Below are 12016 nucleotides of genomic sequence, written 5' to 3' on the forward strand. Positions count from 1 at the left end.
TGACAATGTTGAATTATCAATTTATCATCAACTCTCCCAAAGTCTTTGCTTTAATAATTTTGTGAACTTCTTAAAATTCTCAAATTTTTTGAATATTAAAAGTTTTATCATAAGAATTAAAAAAAATTAAAACATTAAAAAAGTGGGCTAGTCCATGGGCCCGCACTTATGCGAGGCGGACCAAACATTTAAGTCCACATTAAAAATGTGCGACGGAGCGAGCTGGCCCACATTATGTGGACCAAATGCGTGTCGGGCCTAAACAGGTCGGGTCGATCTGCATTGTCACCCCTATATTAAATTAACCTATTGAATTGTTAAAAAAACATTGCATTATACTCCTTTAAAGGGGTGATATTGTAATTGCGAAAATAACATGAGAAGTTTATGTAATTTCCCAAAGCTTTAAGAAAAATTAGTGTAATTTAAATTAAATTAAATTATTTAATATTATTTTAAAGTTAAATTAAATTAATTAATTATTATATGTAATTTTTTTAAAATTAATTACTTATCATATATAAAAGAAACACGGTATTATACTTTAAACTCTAAACCATTAATTTTAAATAATATCTCTAGTTATAAGATTTTGAGATGGTTAATAGTAGGCAGAGTAAGCTTTCTACCAATATTTTGAGTATAAGGTTTTTAACATTATCAATTGATTTAAGCATATTTGATTTAAGCATATTTTCTAACTCGAAACAATCAATTGTCTTTCTAAAAAAATGCCTACTTCAACTTCAACAATAACATTTATCAATTTTATACACTAATCAATGCCTTTATGGTGAGAAAAATTTATTTTCAGTGAATTTTTTATTTATTTACATTTTCTCTTTTAACTGATTTTCATTCCCTATTTCACCTGTAGAAAAGCTTTAGGTATTTTTATACAAAAACCCCAAATTCCAAGAAGTGTTTTTCTCTAAAAGAACACTTTTTTACAAACCTAAACAAAGTAATTGCACCATTATTATTATTACAATATTATTCAAATATGGTAAACAATGGTTATCCAAACTTTTCCGTTTGTTTCACTTTGGGAATCTAAACAAACCAACGGCTATTTTACTGGCTAAACCCTATCAAGCCTCTCCCAACGGTCACATCTTTCTCTCACAACGCTCCACCACCACCCTATATATCTTGCCCCAAACACTCCTTCATCCTACACAGTTCCACGTTTTCGATTTCTCACACTACAAACACTCTTCAACGTTGTTGTTGTTGTTGCAAACTTCACAGATTCCTCGTACCACTCCCAAGTGTCATCTAAATCTTCAAACACCATGATGATAAGGTTACTTTCACACGTTGTGTTGCCATTGCTCTTCACATCTTTATGCTTGGTTCACGCAGGCAATGCTCCTGCCCCTTCACCCAAGTCAACACCATCGCCGGCGCCGGCCAAATCACCTTCTTCTGCCACTCCTCCGCTGCATTCTCTGCAATCTCCTGCAAAGTCTCCAACTTTATCACCGCCTTCACAATCTCCGGTGGTTTCTCCATCTGGGTCTTCCGCTTCTCCGCCCCCGGCTGTGGCTCCGGCAACTCAGCCACCATCTTCAGCATCTCAGGCTCCTAGCCCAGCCAAGGACGTCTCTTCGCCGCCGGCTCCATCTCCGGTGGCAGAGGCTCCAACGCCGGAATCTTCCGCTGGAATTCCCTCAAGCTCTGCCCCACCAGCTGGTTCACCCATTACACTGCCATCCAACGGTGCCTCTCCGGAAACTGCTCCGGCGAGTTCTTCAAATGGTTCAATTGGTGATTTATCAGGTGCAAGTTCAAATGCAGCTTCAATGATTTTGGGTGGTGTGGCATTTTGGATGACTTTGAATGTGATCTAAAGGATGGAAATTTGATTATTCTCTTTGTGTTCCCATTTTTGAACGACCATTTGTTGTACTTGAGCAATTTTTTTAGTTCTTAGGTTATTTCATTATTCTGTAATCGATTTTATGCAAGTTAATGAATTTTTACTAACTCTTTTGTTCAATTTGAAAAGGGTTTTTTGGATTCCGCCAAAATTAGAATAGGATTTTACTTTGATCAGAAAATAAAATAAAAGGCATTGGCACAATCAACGGCGGAACTTAGTGTTGATAAAGGAACTTAGTGTTGATAAAGACCCCGGCTCCCCAATTTTTTTTTATTTATATAATTTTATATACATTTATTTTTCAATATTATAGTATTTTTTTTACATTTATTTTTCAATATTATATTTTAAATATTTTTAAATAAAAATAATTATTTTATTAATATTATTTTTTAAGTGATTACTTATTTAATTATTTTTAAACTTAATTATTATAAATAAAAATTATTTATATTTAATTTTACAATTATAATGATAACAATAATGATAATTTTATTATCATAGAAAAGTAAATACAATATTTTTTATTTTTATAAAAATTTTGGAATCACTCTTTTAGTTTTTATTTTGTTCAAAAGTAATAAGTTGATCTTCAAATTTTTTTTAGTCTCAATTTGGTTCCTATTTTGAAAAAAATGATCCGATTTTGTAATTTTTTTTTCATTAAATTTATTGAATATACATCTCGTGCATGAGACTATAAATTAATAGGTGGTCCGTTAACGACTCGATAACGGGTGGGGACAGAATGTCCAAGAAAGCTCGATAACGAACAGAATGTCCAAACAAATTTTTTATTGTTTTTTTAAACAATGACTATGATACCATATTAAAAATGTTTTTTAAGTTTAACGCAAATCCTGTAATACCTCTCTTTTTATCCTCTTCCAAAACAGAAGCTCACTCTTATTCCTCATTCCTTCCACTCTCCTCTGCAACTCCAAACTCTCTTCCATTCCCTCTCTCTGTGCTGCCATCTCACCATTTCCTTTTTCCTACTCAGATTCTGGAAGAACCAACCAGCAGGAACCTCCACAGCTTCCTCCCTCAAACCTTCATCCCCCAAGGTAGGTTTCTTTTAAAATTGGGTTCGATTCCAACTAGAATCCTCTAGTTACTCGCTGATTTCTGAATCTAATCACGAAATTCTTTCTTCTCCATGTCGTTGTAATGAATTCCTCTAGGTTAAGCTAAAACTCTGCTGTCTTGTAAATCTGCTTGAGTCCACCAGTTAAAGTCTTGGCAAAAAGGTAAGGGAAGCTAACTTTGTAACTCATTTTGGTGTGAATTGAGTTTGGGAGTGTTTTGATTGCATGATTGCTTGTTTAATTGATGTTTGAGACTGCTAAAGTATGAAATTGAGTGGGGATGGCCTTGGGCGAGTTTGCATGTGCAAAACAGGGAGGATTTTCTGGTAGTTTCGCCTAGGCGAGTTGGTCTCGCCTGAGCGAAAATACCAGAAGCTCACCTCTGTCATGGTGCGAAATCTCGCCTAGGCGAGCTGAAGTCGCTTGAGCGAGATAGCCTCTCGCCTAGGCGAGCCTGCTTCGCCTGAGCGAGAATTCGTCCAGAACTTCTCTTTGCCACTGTAAGGGCTCTCGCCCAGGCGAGGGTAGCCCGCCTAAGCGAGATAACCTCTCTAGCTTAGGCGAGACCCTCTAGCCTAAGCGAGATCCCCTGCAGAAAACTGTTTTTCTCACTGTTTTGTTTCCTTGATGCTTGATTGGTTGCTTTAAGATGATGAGGGTTGATAATTGTGTGAGATCTTATTGTATGTTAAACTGTATGCAAATTTTGGGTGTGAGTGTGATGTGAATGGATTATGTTATAGTTAGGATTTCAAGGGAAATCCTAAAGTATGTGGTTTAGTGAATGTAAGGGCATGAGGACTCAGATTGGTGACATCCTGATGCTTCCAGTAACCATTAAGACTCAAATAGAGTGTGATGGATTACGTCGGGGGAAGTAGCAGGAGGTCCTGGTCTATGATTCCGATCCATCATAGAGGTGATGGGATTTACCTTGAGAGTGGTTGGGTGAATACCCCTTGTGCCTAAGACTCTGCAGAGTTTAGGAGCCACTTCAAGTGCAAGTCACCAAGAGCTCCAATGCCACTTACATAATCCGGATATCGAGTCTAGAATGAGGTGTGATGTTATGGCCAGGATTAATTGGATTGATTTTAATTGATTATGTATCAAAAGTATATTCTCTGTGGTAGAATAAAAATACCAATTGCATGATTTACTCCGTGTCCAGTTAGCTTACCCTTTTAGTTTCTTTTGTGTTCTGTGTGTCTTCTATTTTCTTTTGCAATGACCGTCTTTAAATGAATGGCGCGAGCAGATAAAAGTGCAGGTGAAGGTACACCTTTCCCGGACCGACGTTGAGTGAGTTCCTAGACGTTTCCCAGTTGTAGTAGCCACTTGTTTCTCTAGTAAATGTTTAGGATGTTTTGTAACCTTCAGTGAGGTGGGCTGTACATATTGATCAGTGTATGCACTTCTTTGGATGACTGTACTGGTTATGCTGACCTATGTCATTAACTGCTTCTAAATTATTGAAATTTTAAATGTTTCGCTTAATAGTTTAAAAACTATAAAAACGGGATGTTACAAATCCACACAACCACAAAATCTCAGACTTGTAAGGTGAGGTTATATACTATGAATTTGCTTTAATATTTTGTTTTATTAATGTAATTGACATAATCCTAGTATAAACTTTGATGAAAAGTTATTATTCTATTTTAAGAAATTTAACAAATATATTTAAATTGTATCAATTTTTAAAAAATCAAAATCAAAATAAAATTAAAAATTATTAGACCAATTTAATATTTTTAAATAAAAAATAAAAAAAAATAATTTAACCAAAATTTGAGCACAATCCGCGAATAAGAAGATCTACCACCGGACACAATTACAACTTTAGTGTATCTCGCAATATTATTGTTGTTTGATTGAACAAGTTCGTTACGAAGAGAATAAATTGGAATGTTCTTTCTGTAAGAAAATTTAGGTTACTACTGTTTCATTTTTTTTCTTCTGAAATTCTCACTACTTATCTTCTTAACAGAACATAAAATAAATCACATTAAAAGAAATTTAGAAGTAGTTTAAAAGTAGATTGTAATACTTAGATATCTTTTCTAAGATGGAGATGAATGGCCATATATTTATCATGTTCTTTAATAAACTACTCAAATTCTTTCTAATTGACATTATTTTTTTAATAAATGGAATTTTTCTATCAATAACAATAAATTTTTATATTTTAAATAAATGCATCCCATTATCTTTATTTTTTTCCCCAAATGTTGTATTATTGATTAAAACTTAACTAAAAATTATAAAATTTTTAAATTAAATGTTTTAGAATATAAAAACTAAAGATTATAAAAATAGGCAAGTGATAATTTCTTTGACATCACTTTGAATATCAAACAATTAAATAAATGCAACTCGTTTTCTTTATTTTTTTTCCCAAATGTTGTATTGATTAGAACTTAACTAAATAAAAATTGTAAAAATTTAAAATTAAATTTTAGAATATAAAAAAATATAAAGATTTTTTAGTGTTAAATGATCAAACAATTAAATAAATGCAACTCATTATCTTTTTTATTTCCAAATATTGATTAAAACTTAACTAAAAATTGTAAAAAATTAAATTTTAGAATATAAAATCGATTTTTGCAAATTGATTTTTTTTTTTTAAAGAATAGGCAAGTGACAATTTCTTTGACCTCGCTTTCTCTCTCATACAAAAGTTTCACTTGAATAATCAAACAATTAAATAAATGCAACTCATTATCTTTATTTTTTTTCCACATGTTATATTGATTAAATCTTAACTAAAAATTGTAAAAATTTAAAATTAAATTTTAGAATATCAAAACTAAAGATTTTTGTAAATTAAAATTTTCTTAAAAAATTGGCAAGTGACAATTCAAAAGTTCCCACACCACTTGAATGATAAACAATTAACATCTATTGTTTTCAGCATCATTACAATGCTTGAGTAATGTTACAAAAACCAAGTAACGTTTTTAAATTTGATGTGGTATTCATCTCGACCTTTTAACTCGGTTAATTTTATTCAATGTAAGTTATGTTGATTAACCTTAAACTACTTATGGATATATTTTAATAACTTCTCAATTTACTTTAAACAAAATTTAGAGACAATCATAGTTATATAAGGAAATAAAATTTCTCATAAATTAAATAAATAACCTGATATATCTTATTGGTAAATTTTTCGTTCTTTATTCACTAACATTTTTACATTTAAAGAAAATTTAAAATTTTACACTACTTCATTTTTATAAAATCCTGCATTGTATTTGACTTTAAAACATAAAACTAATATATATATATATATATATATATATATATATATATATATATATTACATGTAAGTTTTTTTTCAAAAAAAAAAACAAAAAGTCATTATACGTATATTTATCAAGTCATTGAAAGAATAAAAAAGATATATAAATGTAATTAGAAAAAATCTTATAAATATCAATATAATTTACCCAAAATTAATTTTTTTTTTCATTCAACCTCTTGAAACATCTTTTAAGAATCATGACAAAATTTTGAAACATGGTGATTGATGTAATAATACTCTTACATAATTTTTTAACTAATCTTTTGATTTACAAATATATTTAAAATATTTTTTGTTTGTGAATTTTATACCTTTCAACATTATAAAAGAAAAATATAGTGCTCTAAATAACATCTCATTGATATCCTTTTTAACTATTTTATATGTTTAGGTTTTCGCTAAAATAATATTCAATTCTAAATGTAAAGAGTTAGAAAATAATATTTTAGAATTGATAGTAATTTAAAAATAGTGAGACTTTATTATTTTAATTTTAAAAAAATTTATACAAATAAGAATTTTTATAAACGAATTTCATTACTTTAAACTATACTATCTCTCTAAAAATTACTTTTCTAGAGTTTTCTATTTATCTCCAGGTGTTCTTCTTCTCTGCTCATTTGTTTGACGATGGCCTCTATGATCAGAGCATTGAGTTCTACAAGGGTAGTCGATAAAAATTTATAATAGAGTAAGTTGATTTTCTATTATTTTTCTTGGTCCAATCAGTCCTTTTCTTTGTTGCATGCTTTACTTGCTTGCATGTGAGCTTAGAGTCAGCAATATGAGTTTTTGATTGTCAATGATCATGATGGTATGTCGTGACCATTATTGTGATGTTTCCATGTATAGATAGAGAATCATGTGGAGTTAGAGGCATTTTGGTGTTCTTAGATTGTTTGGATTGTCTTTTACAGGTGAGGGAAGCTAATTCTAGCTTTTGCATGTCAATATTGTTAATTTGTTGTTGTCAACTCATAATTTTGATGTGATAAGTTGTGAATTTGTGATTTACTTGTTTTGTGGTGATGAACTGCATGTTTTACTTGATTAGTTGATAAGTTGATATTGAACTCGTGTAGTATGTTGGATTATGCAAAATTTTGTTTATGTCATTTAAAATTTTGAATGGCTCGTTAAAAATGCTGAATTGAGGTTAAGCTTAGGTAGTATGTTGACTTTTGTGCAAATTTAAGGTTTTGTTTGTGAACTTGAATGCCTATATGAGATTCTTTAATTGAGTAATTTGGCTTGACTGGAGTTAAAAACATGAAATTTTAAATGTTTGAAAGTTTACTAAGTGGGGATTAACTCTAGAGGAGTCAAATAGCTCAATCAAAGTTCAAAGATGAAGTTATGTGTATTGATACACCGTCGGGCACAGTTGCAGCAGTGTGTGGTGCCACTAAGACAATGACCATTGACTTGAGGGCATCGGGTGCCACTTTTAGATTGTTGGGCGCACTCAAATCATGGGTTCTAGAGGGTCGTAGTGCCACTTTACCAGCGTCAGATGCCACTAATTTTTTCTGGTCTGCATCATCTTGGGGAAAATGAGAATCTTGTTTCGTTAACCATTAGGTCGAGCTAAAAATTTGACAAGTCTTAGGCACATGAATTGTTACTTTGACCGGTGGAATTTTTTATTTGATGTCTATATTTAGAAAAGTTATTCTCTTATGTGTTGGCATATTTTAGGTTTCTCTTTTGTGAAAATCATGCTTATTTGTGGTTTTAGTTTAATCTTGGAATAAAATATAAGGTATATGGTTTGTTAATGTATTTGTGTGTATAGATGTTTATGTATTGACGCTATGAGTGTCTGAAATTTGTTAAGTTATGATTTGTAGATGAATGAATTTTTGTATGAGATAGTAGTAATAAGGATGAAGTAAAGTGTCACTTGATTCGGGGAAAGGAATTCCATGGGGAAGTTCCATTTGTTGGTTAGTGTATGCATAGATATGGGAATCCAGGGTAAGGTTATCCTGATTCTCTACTAATCATTCAACTCATATAGAGAAGAATGGTTGAGGTGTTCAGAACGGTAGGAGGTCTTGGTTTGAAGAACATTTTGAAGTTTTAGTGGCCTAAATAGGATTAACCCTGTGGGTAAATGTTATCCATCACAAGTGCTAAAACCACCTGAGGTATTATGATATTAGTGCATGTATCTAGACAATTGAGTCGAGAAAAGTTTTATTTTATTGATAATTATCCATCACATTTATTTTAGTTTTTTTATTGATAATTATTAATCTATTTTTCTCACTTTAAGTGAATTGATTATGAACTAAGTTGACGGACATTAGAAATAATAATAATAAAAAACGTAAATAAGGACTATATCATTCCATTAACGACAAAATAAATCAATAAAATTTTTAAACTAAGATACGAAGTATTTTAAACAATTAACAAAACAAAAACTTTTAATATAAAACAAATAGAAATAACCAAATTTATAATATTCTCTTAAAACTTAATTAACTCGTGAGATAAAAGATGAAGATAATTAAAACCCTTTTAGTATGAATTCATTGGATGAAGATGGCCTAGGAGTGATTGTAGGAAGATTGCAGTTGGGGTTTGTCAATGACATGATTCAACAAATTACCAACAAAAAGCCCCCACGCATGGCAAATTTCCAATGTCACTTCACTTGCAACTCATCTAACCTCACTCACCATGCAAACAGTATGATCACAAAATCTCCTTATAATAATCTCGACCTCATGCAACCTTACACACAACTCAAACATGGGAACCTACGTGGAAACTTTCGCAGGTGGGGAGGAACATGTCTTTCGTAGCCAGTACTCACCTGTTCCTATCCCTGACAACGTCACTCTGCCACAATATGTGCTCCAAAATGCTGAACTCTATGCTGAGAAGGTTGCGTTTGTGGATGCTGTGACTGGAAAAGGGGTGACTTACAGTGAGGTGGTGAGGGATGTAGAGAGGTTTTCAAAGGCCTTAAGATCTCTTGGTTTGAGGAAAGGGCATGTTGTGATTGTGTTGCTTCCAAATGTGGTGGAGTATGCCATTGTTGCTTTGGGGATCATGGCTGCTGGTGGGGTCTTTTCTGGGGCAAATCCAACTTCTCATGTCTCCGAGATTAAGAAACAAGCAGAGTCTGCAGATGCCAAGATATTTGTCACAGATAACACCAACTATGAAAAGGTAACTCCTTCAAATAGATCACCTTCTTTTTCATTGTTATAGTGTATAATTCACGTTCATTTTTATACTAACTACTTAAACTACACCATGGTTATAACAAAAACACAGGTGAAGGGTCTAGAGCTACCTGTTATTGTGGTAGATGATGAGGTTGTTGAAGGTGGCATGAAGTGGAAGAAGTTGCTTGAAGAAGCAGAGAGAGGAGGTGATGATGATTTTTGCAAGGAACCTGTTTCACAGAATGATCTGTGCGCCATGCCATTCTCATCAGGAACCACAGGGATGTCAAAGGGTGTGATGCTGACTCACAGAAATCTGGTGGCTAATCTCTGCTCTACACTCTTCAGTGTGACAAGGGAAATGGAGGGCATGGTGACCACACTAGGCCTCATTCCCTTCTTTCACATCTATGGCATCACTGGAATATGCTGTGCCACTCTTAGGAGCAAAGGGAAAGTTGTGGTTATGGGAAGGTTTGAGTTGAAGAAGTTTCTCAATGCCTTGATCACACATGAGGTCACATTTGCACCCATTGTGCCCCCAATCATTCTCAGCTTGGTCAAAAATCCCATAGTTGATGAATTTGACCTCACCAAGCTCAAACTCCAAGCTGTTATGACTGCAGCAGCACCACTTGCACCAGAACTTCTCAATGCCTTTGAACACAAGTTCCCTGGTGTTTCTGTCCAAGAGGTTGGTGCACCAAATCCTACAATAATTTCTTCAACATGTTATCAACTTTTACATTTTGCAGAATAATTTTATGCTATGCATATGTTATTGTTACTTCCTGAAGTGGTAGTTTTGTTTGGTAGGCTTATGGACTTACTGAGCATAGCTGCATCACACTCACTCTTGCAACCAAAGGATTGGGAAGTGTTCATAAAAATTCAGTGGGATTCATCCTCCCAAACTTGGAAGTCAAGTTTGTTGATCCTGACACTGGTCGATCCCTTCCTAGGAACACACCTGGGGAACTTTGTGTGCGAAGCCAATGCGTAATGCAAGGTGAGAATGGACAAATAATCTAATCTACCCAAAAAAAAAAAACAAACCAGTTTTAAGGTTATGATAAATTAGAGTGTGAATGAACATAAAGTATGTGTCTTTTTCATCAGGTTACTATAAACAGGTGGATGAGACTGCACAAACCATTGACGAGAATGGATGGCTTCACACCGGTGACATAGGATTCATAGATGGTGAAGAAAATGTCTTCATTATTGATCGTATCAAGGAGTTGATCAAATACAAAGGCTTCCAAGTAAGTTCTTTATACTTCACACACTTTCAACATGACAACATAACTTGAGTCCATCGACTTTAGATTCTGAACTGAGATTTTTTGGTATTGTTCTCTGCTACACCTTCAAAATACACTGATATTCATACTTTAAAAAATGTAATTTTGGACACATGCAGGTTGCTCCTGCAGAGTTAGAGGCCATATTGCTGAGCCATTCATCAGTTGAAGATGCAGCAGTAGTGCCGTAAGTAACCAAAATCATGGTCTATTGTTAATATAGTTAACATTGTTAATCTCAACACTTGTGTCGGAATTTTAGTTTTGAAGAAAGTGATTGCAATGTTATGTTTTTGTTTTTTTTTTCTGTAATGGTTGTGTTAGAATACCAGATGAAGATGCAGGGGAAATTCCTGGTGCAAGTGTGGTTTTGAGCCCTGGTGCAAAGGAAAGTGAGGAAGATATCATGAACTATGTTGCCAACAATGCTGCACATTACAAGAAAGTGAGAGTGGTGCACTTTGTGGAAAGCATACCAAAGTCACCCTCTGGAAAAATAATGAGGAGGCTCATCAAAGACAAGATGATTCAAAAGATGAAGACAAGTTCCTCCACACAATCTCAGAATGTCTAAAATCAATGCTCAATTCTGTACTTTACTTTGCACTTCATGTCTCCATTCTCATGGTTGCAAACTTGTTAGGTCATCACTCATTTTATTTTGAAAATAAAATTTGAGACTCTAGTAGATGTAAGCTCTTTGAATTCCCATTTACTTGTCTAAAATTACTTATATACAAAGTTTTTGTGTGCTTGAAAAATTAGATTATTTGTTAACTACAATAATTGATTACGATAAAGATCAGTTTGAGAAAGTAAACTGAAAATTGGTTCTACGATAAATTAAATCATTTTTATTTTTAAATTTTTTGATATATTATATGAATAATTATTTAACTGATACGAAAAATTAAAAGAGAAATAAAAAATAATAATCCTACAAACTTATCTTTTCTGAAAGCAGAGATAAGGAAGAGATAAATCTCTTCATTCAATCATGACACCGTTACAAAAAACAAAAGTGAAGATTTTTCATATAAACAAATGAATCTGTACTATTTCTTTTGTCTTTTCAAAATACATTAATATTTCTGATTTTAAAATTTTAACATATATTTAAAAAAATTTAAGATATTAATATAATATATATCTTCAATAAAAAAACAGTAAAAAAATTTAATAAAAAATCTGAACTCAAAACATATTACTCTAAAAAACATGATCAAAACAAATTTACTGGTATTAAA

The 12016-nt window shown here is 32.5% G+C and overlaps 2 protein-coding genes across 2 annotated transcripts; both read left to right on the forward strand.

The window, feature by feature from the left end:
* The first annotated feature begins 1162 nt into the window (after positions 1–1162).
* On the forward strand, positions 1163–2002 carry LOC114187368 (arabinogalactan protein 1-like). The gene has a single exon (XM_028075610.1). The coding sequence runs from the start codon at positions 1296–1298 to the stop codon at positions 1851–1853; it is 558 nt and encodes a 185-aa protein (XP_027931411.1). The 5' UTR covers positions 1163–1295; the 3' UTR covers positions 1854–2002.
* A 7032-nt stretch (positions 2003–9034) lies between these two features.
* LOC114186997 (4-coumarate--CoA ligase-like 1) lies at positions 9035–11343 on the forward strand (the record flags this gene model as incomplete). The annotated part of the gene is made up of 6 exons (XM_028075094.1): positions 9035–9466; positions 9575–10159; positions 10282–10474; positions 10585–10730; positions 10889–10956; positions 11094–11343. Coding segments are annotated over 6 exons (1674 nt in total), but the record flags the coding sequence as incomplete, so codon positions are not given.
* Positions 11344–12016: the final 673 nt, after the last annotated feature.

Source organism: Vigna unguiculata, chromosome 6, assembly GCF_004118075.2.
Source record: "Vigna unguiculata cultivar IT97K-499-35 chromosome 6, ASM411807v1, whole genome shotgun sequence".
Taxonomy (NCBI): Eukaryota; Viridiplantae; Streptophyta; class Magnoliopsida; order Fabales; family Fabaceae; genus Vigna; species Vigna unguiculata.

What these genes read in the sequence shown, in the direction of transcription:
- LOC114187368 (XM_028075610.1), top strand. Translation starts at nt 1,296, where the DNA reads ATGATGATAAGGTTACTTTCACACGTTGTGTTGCCATTGCTCTTCACA.